Source organism: Aegilops tauschii, chromosome 7 (genome assembly GCF_002575655.3).
Source record: "Aegilops tauschii subsp. strangulata cultivar AL8/78 chromosome 7, Aet v6.0, whole genome shotgun sequence".
Lineage (NCBI taxonomy): Eukaryota > Viridiplantae > Streptophyta > Magnoliopsida > Poales > Poaceae > Aegilops > Aegilops tauschii.
Genome location: NC_053041.3, coordinates 381,799,635 through 381,812,431, shown reverse-complemented (window position 1 = coordinate 381,812,431; position 12,797 = coordinate 381,799,635). Strand labels below are relative to the sequence as shown.

The window sequence follows — 12,797 nt, the reverse complement described above, 5'->3', positions numbered from 1 at the left end:
CGTGATTGGATCTCTTCTACCATGAATTACAATGTTGGAGGTGCTTTGTGTTTATGTTTTGCGGTCTCAGAAAGGGCTAGCGAGATACCATTATTGTCATATTATATCATGATTGTTTTGACAAAGTGTTGGCATTTGAGATATCTTATTATAGCTCGCTAGTTGATTATGCCATTGATATGAGTTAATATAATTTCTAAGAGTTCTTGTTGGCATGGTTAGTTATGATCATTGCTGAAAACCTGGGTGCTATTTAAGCATATGTATGTAAACAAGAACAAAAGAGTTCATAAAAGTTTCTCTTTATCACTTCAGTTTGTCAACTGAATTGCTTGAGGACGAGCAATGGGTTAAGCTTGGGGAGTTGATACGTCTCCATCGTATCTACTTTTCCTAACGCTTTTGCTCTTGTTTTGGACTCTAATTTGCATGATTTGAATGAAACTAACCCGGAGTGATGTTGTTTTCAGCAGAACTACCATGGTGTTGTTTTTGTGCAGAAATAAAAGTTCTCGGAATTTGACAAAACTTTTTGGAGAGTTATTTTGGAATATATAATAATTTATGGAACCAAGACCCACTGGAGGGGGACCCAGCTGCCCACAAGGCACTAGCGCACCACCCCCATCTGGTGCGCCCTAGTGGGTAGTGGGTCCCACGAGGCTCCGCTAACCCTAATTCCGATGCTATAAAATCATATTTTTCCAGAAAAAATAGGAGAGGAAGTTTCATCGCATTTTACGGTACAGAGCCGCCGCCACCTCCGGTTCTTCATCAGGAGGCTAGATTTGGAGCCCGTTCGAGGCTCCGGAGAGGGGGATCTTCGGTCTTCGTCATCACCAACCATCCTCCATCACCAATTTCATGATGCTCACCGCCGGGAGTGAGTAATTCCTTTGTAGGCTCGCTGGTCGGTGAGGAGTTGGATGAGATTCATTATGTAATCGAGTTAGTTTTGTTAGGGCTTGATCCCTAGTATCCACCATGTTCTGAGATTGATGTTGCTATGACTTTGCTATGCTTAATGCTTGTCACTAGGGCCTGAGTTGCATGATTTTAGATATGAACCGTTTATAGTTTCACCATCATATCTATGTTCTTGATCCGATCTTACAAGTCATATGCACCTATTATGTGTTATGATCCATAAACCCCAAGGTGACAATAATTGGGATACTTTCCGGTGATGACCGTAGTTTGAGGAGTTCATGTATTCACTATGTGCTAATGCTTTGTTCCGGTTCTCTATTAAAAGGAGGCCTTAATATTCCTTAGTTTCCTTATGGACCCCGCTGCCACGGGAGGGTAGGACAAAAGATGTCATGCAAGTTCTTTTCCATAAGCACGTATGCCTATTTACGAAATACATGCCTACATTATATTTACTGGAGCTAGTTCTGTGTCGCCCTAGGTTATGACTGATATATGATGAATATTATGCAACATAATCACCGATCCAATGCCTACGAGTTTTTCACATATTGTTCTTGCTGCGTTACTATTACTATTGCTACTGTCACAACTGCTACAAAACTGCTACTGTTGTTACCGTTACCGCTGCTATCGTTACCACCACTATCAAACTATCATATTACTGTGCTACTGATCACTTTGCTGCAGATATTTAATCTCTAGGTGTGGTTGAATTGATAACTCAACTGCTAATACTTACAAATATTCTCCCCTTGTGTCGAATCTATAAATTTGAGTTGAATACTCTATCCTCGAAAACTGTTGTGATCCCCTATAGTTGTGGGTTATCACTAATCTCCTATTCGAAGCTTGTAAATCCCAAGTGGCTAGTATAGCTCTCCTATCCGGAGATAAACCATCCGACCATGAGTCCCAGAAAACGCATCTTCCATTGTTCGAAGTGCATAGCCTACTTAATCTCGAAGACCAGAAGCGCAAGTGTGTTCTGTGGTCAATCACTGACAACTTTTTCCGAAGTATCACCGCCTATGACATCATATGCGCCAGTTATTACTTAATTGAATCATGGTTCAAGGTAACCCTCTCATTGGCACATCTTACCAAAATAGAGATCGTGCCCAACATTTTTGGGGATATCATCAATCAATTGATTCACCCAATGTGGCCGAAACGTGGTGATTTTCACGACGCAGCAGAGGGGGCGCCTCGTCCTTTTGACTGACTTATAAAGTGCAGAGGACAACAAATCTTCCTCCCTACGCTCCCATTCCGCTCCAACGCCCAAATCTCCAAAGCATCAACGCCTCAATCCCATTCACAGGCTCAAGCCATCTTCAAGCTTCCGCATCTCACACCCATGCCCGAGGCGGGTCTGAAGGGGAGGTGGGTGGCCTCTAAGGTCACCTACACCACCATCAGCAAGCTCCGAGCGGCGGGGATACTTTCCCGTAGACACCGCATGAAGGGCTCCAGGGCCCAACCAGCGTGTCCCCACTCCCAAGCCCAAGGAGTGGGTTGTGTTCATCCCCCACCTCGTCCGAGGTCTGGGGTTCCCCTGCACCCTTTCATGCGGGAGATTCTCTTCTTCTACGTGCTAGATTTCCATAATCTAGCCGAAATTCCATCATGCACCTCACCACCTTCGTCGTCATTTGCGAGGCTTTCCTGCGCGTGGAACCGCACTTCGGCCTATGGCTGAAGACGTCCCGCGTCAAGCCAAAGAGCGATGCTACTTGTGGGCTGCGTTGGGATTTCCCCGAAGAGGAGAGAAGATGCAGTATAGTAAAGATAAGTATTTCCCTCAGTTAAGAACCAAGATTATCAATCGAGTAGAAGAATCACACAAAGCCTAATTGCAATTAATGCAACTGTTGTTATTTCTAAAGTCAGTTACAATTATTAATTAATGTTGTTTCCAAAATCATTTACAAATAATGCAATTAATGGTGTTCTAATTTATCCGTGATGTAATGTACCCATCATTAAAGCGGCGCAGGACATTAGATATAGGTGATTAAATCAAGAATGCTCCCCCTAAATTCAACTGGGGTGGATTTCCTTCATCCCCTTGTTACCAATCATAATCCTCCACATCAGTTTGCATGTAAAAATTGAAGTAACCTTCATTTTGAACAGAGTTTATACATATACTCCCTCTGTTCCTAAATGTAAGTCTTTTTAAAGATTCCAACAAGCAACTATATAGGAAGCAAAATGAGTGAATCTATACTCTAAAATATGTCTATATACATCCGTATGTTGTAGCCCATTTGAAATCTCTAAAAAGACTTATATTTTGAAACAGAGGGACTACATACTTAAAAAAAATGTTTATACATACTTTTTGGAGAAACAAAAGATATTCGAAACACAGCAGGATCTATCGCCGACCTCGGCTCTATCATAACAATGGGAACGTATAGCCCAGAATAGCAAAGCGACGAGTCGACGACCACTCACAGGCTCTCGACCGTTCCGCATTGACGCGACGGGAACCCCACCCAAAACTCTCATCTCCACCGTCAACTACGCATCCGTAGCAGGTTCACCGTGTCTCCTCCCTCCCCGCACCCGGTCCACCTACACCGCGTTTCCTACTCTGGGTTGAATCCATACACCGCCTCCACGGGTCCATGCGCCCACCGGCTCACTATAGCCCGTCCGGCGCAGGATACGTCTATAAGTAAAGCCCCACCCTCACCCAGTTCTCCTCTTTCTCAGACGCACTCTCTCCCGATCCCCTTTCCCCTCCCCCTCTCGCGGAGGAGGCGAGGACCGGTCGGATCAATCCCACCCGAGCTCGATTTTAGCCGCCAAAAAGTTTAGCGTGCTCCACACAGCGACAGGCCGTACGGCCCAAGCTTCGGGCGGCGGCGCGCTCTCGGTGGGCGGCGGGATCTGAGACCCAAACCCTAGGTGGCGGCGGCGCCGCCGTGGGGGTGAAATGGACGCGAGGTTCCCGTACTCCCCGGCCGAGGTGGCCAAGGTGAAGCTCGTGCAGTTCGGCATCCTCAGCCCGGATGAAATCGTAATACCTCGCCTCCCCCACCCCCACCGCCGCCTATGTTTCGTTTCTCTGCGTGGAGTGGGAACTCGTACTGGTCTGACTGGGCTTGGCTAGCTTCGAACTTTGGATGAACTGTCATCAGGTTGTTGGTTGTTAGCTTCAAGCTGTGCTGCTTCTTGGGTAGCGAATTGGCCGAGTTTGATTTGACAAATATATGTTGAAGCTGGTCCATTGTAACTTACCAAAGGTTCTGACACACTGAACAATATATATATGTATGAGTGTTGTTTGGTTGAGTCGGTGTTTTGCTAACTTGGGGAACTAGTTAAACTTTGAGCAAAATGCTTGGTTGTAAGTCTCTAGTTCGGTTTGAGCTACAAGTTGTACTCCGTGTAATACTATTCAAGTGGGATATTTGGTTGAGCATCGAGTTGAACTTCGCACCTGTATTACATGTACATCAAAGTTTTAACAGATCTAACAAAAGGCAAATGTTCTTATTACTTGTGTGGTATTTGTATTTACTATGAATTTGGCAGTTTGGTTGTGCTTAGCAGTTTGCACTGTTTGTTTATTATCACACAAGATTTTACTGTGCTTTCGATTGGGTCATGTTCAATACAAGTTTGAATAAGGCTACACGCATCTGTTTGCTGGTCTTATACTATAGATTTGCAGAATATATCTAATAAGATGGATTTGAGAGGGTTTAATAGTATGATTTGTTTGGTTCAAATGACCATCGACCGTTGTAATGATGGTCTGAGGAGTGCCTCCTGAACTGGTCCATATGGAGTGCCAAAGAAATGTGTAGGACTGAATTTGATAAATTTTGTGTTGCTTTGCTATTTTTGTAGAGACAAATGTCAGTGGTGGTGATAGAGCATGCAGAGACTATGGAGAGGGGGAAGGCAAAGCCTGGGGGTTTGAGTGACCCTCGTTTGGGCACCATTGACCGGAAGATCAAGTGTGATACATGTATGGCTGGGATGGCTGAGTGCCCGGGTCACTTTGGCCACCTTGAGCTTGCAAAGCCAATGTTCCACATCGGCTTCATCAAGACTGTACTCTCCATAATGCGCTGTGTGTGCTTCAACTGTTCCAAGATCCTGGCGGATGAGGTACATGACCCCTCTGTTCGTCTGGTTTCCTTTTAAGACCTACGCATTTTACTAGGTTGTTGTTTGGTGCATATCTAAGGTAAACTGGAAGGAGTCCCTGATGTGCAAGACAAGCTAAACTGAAATCATGACAATTGATTTAGACTTCTTGCATGTTTGTCCAATTTTGCATCTGTTCAACTTCATAGAATCTTTTTGATCAGGTGCGATGAACCTGTACATGCAATTGATTTAGACTTCTTGCATGTTTCTTATGGATCTGGAATTCAACATTGGAAGCCAAGATTATCTTTGTGAAATTTCAATAGAGCCTGCCATTGGTAGAACTGCATCAGACAAAAGAAAACTGCATTGATGATGTGTCCCCGTAGCAACGCCTATTTTATTAATTATTGTCTTTGGTAAAATAACCAGAACCATGGAACCTAATTACAAATAACTTTGGAGTTTTCTCATGAATTCTGAGAAAGGTTGTTCTTGCATGTTAGCTACTCCCTCCGTTCGCAAATATAATATGTTTTGGATATTTCAATATGGACTACATACGGACTGCAATGAGTGAACAAACACACTAAAATGTGTCTATATACATCAGATTCACAAAAAAGTTAGAACATCTTATATTTGTGTACGGAGGGAGTACTATACAGTATCATAGCGTGGACCATTTATTTTTGTGTGCCTTGATCTTGGCATGTTATTTATCAGTGATATCTTGCAGGAGGATACCAAGTTCAAGCAGGCTCTGAAAATCAGGAACCCAAAAAATAGATTAAGAAGAATATATGATGCTTGCAAGAGCAAAAAGATTTGTGCTGGGGGTGATGAACTTGAGGTTCAAGATCAGCAGGATGCTGATGAGCCAGTGAAGAAAAGAGGTGGTTGTGGTGCTCAGCAGCCAAATATCACAGTTGATGGTATGAAGATGGTTGCAGAATTTAAAGCAACAAAGAAGAAAAGTGATGATCAAGATCAACTCCCTGAACCAGTGGAGCGAAAGCAAATTCTCTCTGCCGAGAGGGTATTTACATTATCCTTACTCAATTCAATAGGTTCTAAGAATTTTCAGTTAACCACATGGCTTACATCATGGTTTATTGGGGCAGGTCCTTAATGTTCTCAAGCGTATAAGTGATGAGGACTGTCTTTTGTTGGGCCTGAACCCTAAGTATGCTCGTCCTGATTGGATGATACTGCAAGTCCTTCCAATTCCTCCACCGCCTGTCAGACCATCTGTTATGATGGATACTTCCTCCAGAAGTGAGGTTAGCCAGTACTACTAAAATTATTATTAATGGATCCAATGGTTGGTTCACAGGTCTCACCCTTCCACTCACTGTTTATCTTGCTGTTTCTTCTGTTTCTACAGGATGATTTGACTCATCAATTAGCGATGATAATTCGACATAATGAGAACTTGAGGAGGCAAGAGAGAAATGGAGCCCCAGCTCACATTATAACTGAGTTTGCTCAGTTGTTGCAGTTTCACATTGCAACGTACTTCGACAATGATCTTCCTGGACAACCAAGGGTGAGTAGTCTATAAGTGCACTCCCCATATTAATCACTAATAGATAAGTTATTCTCATCATCTGTTGTGGAAATATCCAGGCCACTCAGCGTTCTGGAAGGCCTATTAAGTCAATATGCAGCAGGCTGAAAGCAAAAGAAGGCCGGATTAGAGGAAACTTAATGGGGAAGCGTGTTGATTTCTCAGCTCGTACTGTCATCACACCAGATCCGAATATCAACATTGATCAATTGGGGGTGCCATGGAGTATTGCTTTGAATCTGACATACCCAGAAACTGTCACTCCATATAACATCGAGAGGTAAATTAAGTTTCTGTTATTAAGGCATCTTATGTAATCACTGTTCTTGCATTGATATGTGAGAAGTTGTGTCTAAATCTGATCATACCAGGTTGAAAGAGCTAGTAGAATATGGACCTCACCCACCCCCAGGTAAGACAGGTGCAAAGTACATCATCAGGGAAGATGGTCAGAGGCTGGATCTTCGCTATGTGAAGAAAAGTAGTGATCAGCATCTGGAGCTGGGTTACAAGGTTAGTGCTGACATCGTTGCAGCACCTACTGTTTTAATGGTGACATAACAAAAATTGCCTTTTGGTTTGGCTCACCTGTTTCGTGCTTGACTTCTCAGGTGGAAAGACACCTCAATGATGGAGATTTTGTTCTTTTCAACCGGCAACCAAGTCTTCATAAAATGTCTATCATGGGGCATCGTATTAAAATTATGCCGTACTCAACTTTCCGCCTGAACCTGTCTGTCACATCACCATACAATGCAGATTTTGATGGGGATGAAATGAATATGCACGTTCCTCAGTCATTTGAGACCAGAGCCGAAGTTTTAGAGTTGATGATGGTGCCAAAATGTATTGTCTCGCCTCAAGCGAATAGACCTGTTATGGGTATTGTCCAGGACACACTTCTTGGGTGTCGAAAAATAACCAAAAGGGACACTCTTATTGAAAAGGTTAACGATACTCTCCTTAAACACCTAATATTATTGTTTGTAGTTTTTGTAGCTTAATGTTCTGAAATTTCTCCCAGGATGTATTTATGAACATCCTAATGTGGTGGGAAGATTTTGATGGGAAGGTCCCTGCGCCTGCCATTTTGAGACCAAGGCCGATTTGGACTGGCAAACAAGTTTTCAACTTGATTATTCCCAAGCTAATCAATTTAATAAGATTTTCAGCCTGGCATGCTGAAACAGAAAGTGGATTTATTACTCCAGGAGATACTATGGTCCGGATAGAGAAGGGAGAGCTTCTGTCTGGTACACTTTGCAAAAAAACACTTGGGACGTCAACTGGAAGTCTTATTCATGTTATTTGGTAAGTTATAAACGTTGCATTGCAGTTTTTGGTACACATGTTCTGTGCTGAATAATTTTGGTTGGTTTAACTGTTTGCAGGGAAGAGGTAGGGCCAGATGCTGCACGGAAGTTCTTGGGTCATACACAGTGGCTGGTCAACTACTGGCTTCTGCAAAACGGTTTCAGTATTGGTATTGGAGATACAATTGCAGATGCTGCTACTATGGAGAAGATTAACGAGACAATTGGAACAGCTAAGAATGAGGTGAAGGAGCTTATTAAGCAAGCACAAGAGAAGAACTTGGAACCTGAGCCAGGACGCACCATGATGGAATCATTCGAAAACCGAGTAAATCAGGTACTGCTGAATGCTCTTGTTTGGTTCTTTCATCTGGGAAGGAGTAAGCCACCAGCTTTTTTTGGGAGAGTTTGATTCTTCCATTTGGGAGACTTTGATCCTTCCATTTGGGAAGGAGTAAGCCATCAGTTTTTGGTAGACTTGTTTTGACATATCCGTTTTCCATGCTAGGTTCTTAACAAGGCTCGTGATGATGCTGGGAGTAGTGCTCAGAAGAGTTTGTCTGAGAGCAACAATTTGAAAGCTATGGTCACTGCAGGCTCAAAAGGCAGTTTCATTAATATTTCGCAAATGACTGCTTGTGTCGGACAGCAGAATGTTGAGGGCAAGCGGATTCCATTTGGTTTTGTTGATCGTACATTGCCCCACTTCACGAAAGATGACTACGGCCCCGAAAGTCGTGGGTTTGTTGAGAACTCTTACCTTCGAGGTCTGACACCACAAGAATTTTTCTTCCATGCTATGGGTGGTAGAGAAGGTTTGATTGATACTGCTGTGAAAACCTCCGAGACGGGATATATTCAGCGGAGGCTCGTGAAGGCTATGGAGGACATTATGGTGAAATATGATGGTACTGTGCGAAATTCTCTGGGTGATGTTATTCAATTCTTGTATGGAGAAGATGGCATGGATGCTGTTTGGATCGAATCACAGAAATTGGACTCCCTGAAGATGAAGAAGGCCGAGTTTGATAATGTATTTCGTTATGAACTCGATGATGAGAACTGGAGGCCTACTTACATGTTGCCTGACCATGTTGATGATTTGAAGACCATTCGTGAATTCAGAAATGTGTTTGAGGCAGAGGTTCAGAAATTAGAAGCGGACAGATTACAGCTTGGGACTGAAATTACTACAACTGGCGACAATACATGGCCTATGCCTGTCAACCTCAAGCGGCTTATCTGGAATGCTCAGAAGACTTTCAAGATTGATTTAAGAAGACCTTCTGACATGCACCCAATGGAAATTGTGGAAGCAATAGATAAGCTGCAAGAAAGACTTAAGGTTGTCCCTGGTGATGATGCCATGAGCATCGAGGCTCAGAAGAACGCTACTTTGTTCTTCAATATCCTGCTTCGTAGCACATTTGCTAGCAAGAGGGTCTTGAAAGAATACAGGCTTACAAAGGAATCCTTCGAATGGGTCATTGGTGAGATTGAATCGAGATTCCTCCAGTCTTTGGTAGCTCCTGGTGAAATGATTGGATGTGTGGCTGCACAGTCCATTGGAGAACCGGCAACTCAGATGACACTGAATACTTTCCATTATGCTGGTGTTAGTGCTAAGAATGTTACCCTTGGAGTTCCCAGGTTAAGAGAGATCATTAACGTTGCCAAGAAGATAAAGACTCCATCTCTGTCTGTTTTCCTAAAGCCTGAGGTGAGCAAGAAAAAAGAATTGGCTAAGAATGTGCAGTGTGCCTTGGAGTACACTACACTGCGTAGTGTGACCCATGCCACTGAGATATGGTATGATCCTGATCCTCTAGGAACCATCATTGAAGAGGATGTGGAATTTGTCAGGTCATATTATGAAATGCCTGATGAGGATATTGATCCGGATAAGATCTCTCCTTGGCTGCTGCGTATTGAGCTGAACCGTGAGATGATGGTTGATAAGAAATTGAGCATGGCTGATATTGCAGAGAAGATCAATCATGAATTTGACGATGACTTGTCATGCATATTCAATGATGATAATGCAGATAAGCTCATCCTTCGTGTCCGCATTACAAATGACGAAGCTCCAAAAGGAGAAATACAGGATGAATCTGCTGAGGATGACGTCTTCCTCAAGAAGATTGAGGGTAATATGTTGACTGAGATGGCCCTTCGAGGCATTCCAGATATTAACAAGGTCTTCATCAAATACGGGAAGGTCAATAAATTTGATGAAAGTGAGGGTTTCAAACCAGATAACGAGTGGATGCTTGATACAGAAGGTGTAAACCTCTTGGCCGTGATGTGCCATGAGGATGTTGATTCTACAAGGACAACTAGTAACCATTTGATTGAAGTGATTGAGGTTCTTGGGATTGAGGCTGTCCGCAGGTCTCTCTTGGATGAGCTGAGGGTGGTTATATCTTTTGATGGGTCTTATGTGAACTACAGGCATCTGGCCATTCTCTGTGATACGATGACATACAGAGGTCACCTGATGGCTATTACTAGGCATGGTATAAATCGTAATGACACAGGGCCCCTCATGAGATGTTCTTTTGAAGAAACAGTGGATATCTTGCTTGATGCTGCTGTATATGCGGAATCTGATTACCTGAGAGGTGTGACTGAGAACATTATGCTTGGCCAGCTTGCTCCTATTGGTACAGGAGGCTGTGGATTGTATCTGAATGACCAGATGCTGCAGCAGGCCATTGAGCTTCAGCTTCCAAGCTATGTTGAAGGTCTGGACTATGGCATGACACCAGCGCGTTCACCCATGTCCGCGACACCGTACCGTGATGGAGGAATGATGTCACCAATGTTGAGTCCAAATTTCAGGGCTTCCCCAATTACAGATGCTCAGTTCTCACCATATGTTGGGGGCATGGCATTCTCACCCGTCCCGTCAAACTACAGCCCATCCTCTGGAGGTGGTTACAGTCCATCTTCTCCGGTGTTCAGCCCAGGGCCAGGACATGGTTACAGTCCCACTTCTCCATCATACAGCCCTGCATCGCCCAGCTACAGCCCCACCTCTCCATCATATACGCCTGGCTCTCCTTCCTACAGCCCGACCAGTCCATCATACTCTCCGACCAGTCCATCATACTCGCCAACATCCCCGAGCTACAGCCCCACATCTCCTAGCTACAGCCCCACATCCCCGAGCTACAGCCCAACATCACCAAGCTATAGCCCCACATCGCCGAGCTATAGTCCAACATCACCGGTTTATAGTCCGACCTCGCCAGCATACAGCCCGACATCTCCTGCATACAGCCCGACGTCGCCATCATACAGCCCTACTTCTCCCTCATACAGCCCGACATCGCCCTCATACAGCCCGACATCACCCTCATACAGCCCCACGTCGCCCTCATACAGCCCCACGTCACCCTCATACAGCCCTACCTCGCCCTCATACAGCCCTACATCGCCTGCATACAGCCCTACATCGCCTGGCTACAGCCCGACGTCACCGAGCTACAGCCCTACTTCCCCGAACTACAGCCCCACTTCACCGAGCTACAACCCTTCTTCGGCCAAGTACAGTCCTTCACATGCTTATTCTCCAAGCAGCCCAAGGATGATGAGCCCGTACAGTCAGACTTCTCCGAACTACAGGTATTCTGTTGATAGCTTTGGCCGTTCTTTTGGTGTTGTGTTCCATGTATGTCTATGCTTTATTTTGATTACATTACATCTCTATTTCGTTTCTCCAGCCCGACCTCACCGACCTACTCGCCCACCTCACCATCATATGCGCAACCAAGCCCGTCATACAGCCCGACAAGGTGAGCGCATTTCTGTTGATAATCACCATTGTTTTTAACTTAAAACGTTGTTGCTGTGACAACACATGGGTTTCCTAACATTTTGCGTGAGTGTTGCAGCCCGCACACTACCTCTGGAGGACCTAGCCCAGATTACAGCCCGACATCTCCAAACTACAGGTAAATGCTTGAGGTCTTATCTCATCTGCCCGCGATGAAAGTGCGCAATTAGCTCTTCTGACAATTGTGGTTTTGAGCGTGCAGCCCCAGCGCAAGCTACTCCCCGACTGCACCGGGCTACTCCCCGTCATCCACCGGCCCGCAGACAACTGACAAGGACGATGAGACTGTTGACTAGAAATGGCTGCTGTTGGCTTGATGCAGATTCTTGTTTCCTCGTGTCCGGAACAGGCCTTGTTGTAAGCTGTGATGCTAATAGCAGCACTAGAATTTGCGGCCGTAGCTGGGCTGATATTTAATTGTGTGTTATCTATCGGATTGTTATGCTAATGTTAACATTGGAGCTTTTGTCTTCTCATCTACGGAGTGCTTTGTATGCGCAACTTCAGTTTGGTAGACGTATATGGTCTTCGAGACGGGAGGGGCATGCGAATGTATGGACGCGGTATTGTACAAAACTAACACGGCAGCGCCACATAAACGAGATGTAATTTATGCGGTAGATTAGTCGGCAGCTCCACACAGACGAGATGGAATGTAGTATGGCTGTAGTTCAGTCGGCAGCGCTACATAAGCAAGATGAATGTATGGCTGCCAAGCGTTGACTAACATATGTGGTGATCTTCTAAAAAAAACATGTGGCGATCTTCTTGTTGGGTACGTGGCCCGACGGTGGTGCAACCGACGGTACATGCTTTTTTTTTGAGGGTCAAAGCAATTGCTTTATTACTCAACCAGGTTAGGCAAATCGCCTAGTACAGGACCTGCCACAGAAGGCGGGACATTAGCCTCCCACACAATGGGTTCATTCACATTACAATCATAGCCAAGCTTGGCCAGTTCATGCGCCGCACAGTTGGCCTCTCTTCTACATGCAATAACCTCACATCTTGAGAACCATAGCTTCATTTGGAC

At 44.6% G+C, this 12,797-nt stretch overlaps 1 protein-coding gene across 1 annotated transcript; it reads left to right on the top strand.

Annotated features, from left to right (window-relative positions):
• Window positions 1-3,645: 3,645 nt before the first annotated feature.
• Window positions 3,646-12,238, top strand: LOC109771740 (DNA-directed RNA polymerase II subunit RPB1). Its single transcript, XM_020330439.4, has 14 exons — window positions 3,646-3,961; window positions 4,798-5,061; window positions 5,783-6,082; window positions 6,168-6,326; window positions 6,431-6,592; window positions 6,673-6,893; window positions 6,985-7,126; window positions 7,225-7,560; window positions 7,638-7,924; window positions 8,005-8,263; window positions 8,435-11,553; window positions 11,652-11,723; window positions 11,823-11,882; window positions 11,967-12,238. The coding sequence occupies exons 1-14, from the start codon at window positions 3,878-3,880 to the stop codon at window positions 12,058-12,060; spliced, it is 5,559 nt and encodes a 1,852-aa protein (XP_020186028.3). The 5' UTR covers window positions 3,646-3,877; the 3' UTR covers window positions 12,061-12,238.
• The last annotated feature ends 559 nt before the right edge of the window (window positions 12,239-12,797 follow it).

Coding starts and splice junctions, on each gene's coding strand:
- LOC109771740 (XM_020330439.4), top strand. CDS start 3,878: ATGGACGCGAGGTTCCCGTACTCCCCGGCCGAGGTGGCCAAGGTGAAG. Junction 7,561..7,637: donor GGGACACTCTTATTGAAAAG/GTTAACGATACT, acceptor AATTTCTCCCAG/GATGTATTTATGAACATCCT. Junction 8,264..8,434: donor TCGAAAACCGAGTAAATCAG/GTACTGCTGAAT, acceptor TTTCCATGCTAG/GTTCTTAACAAGGCTCGTGA.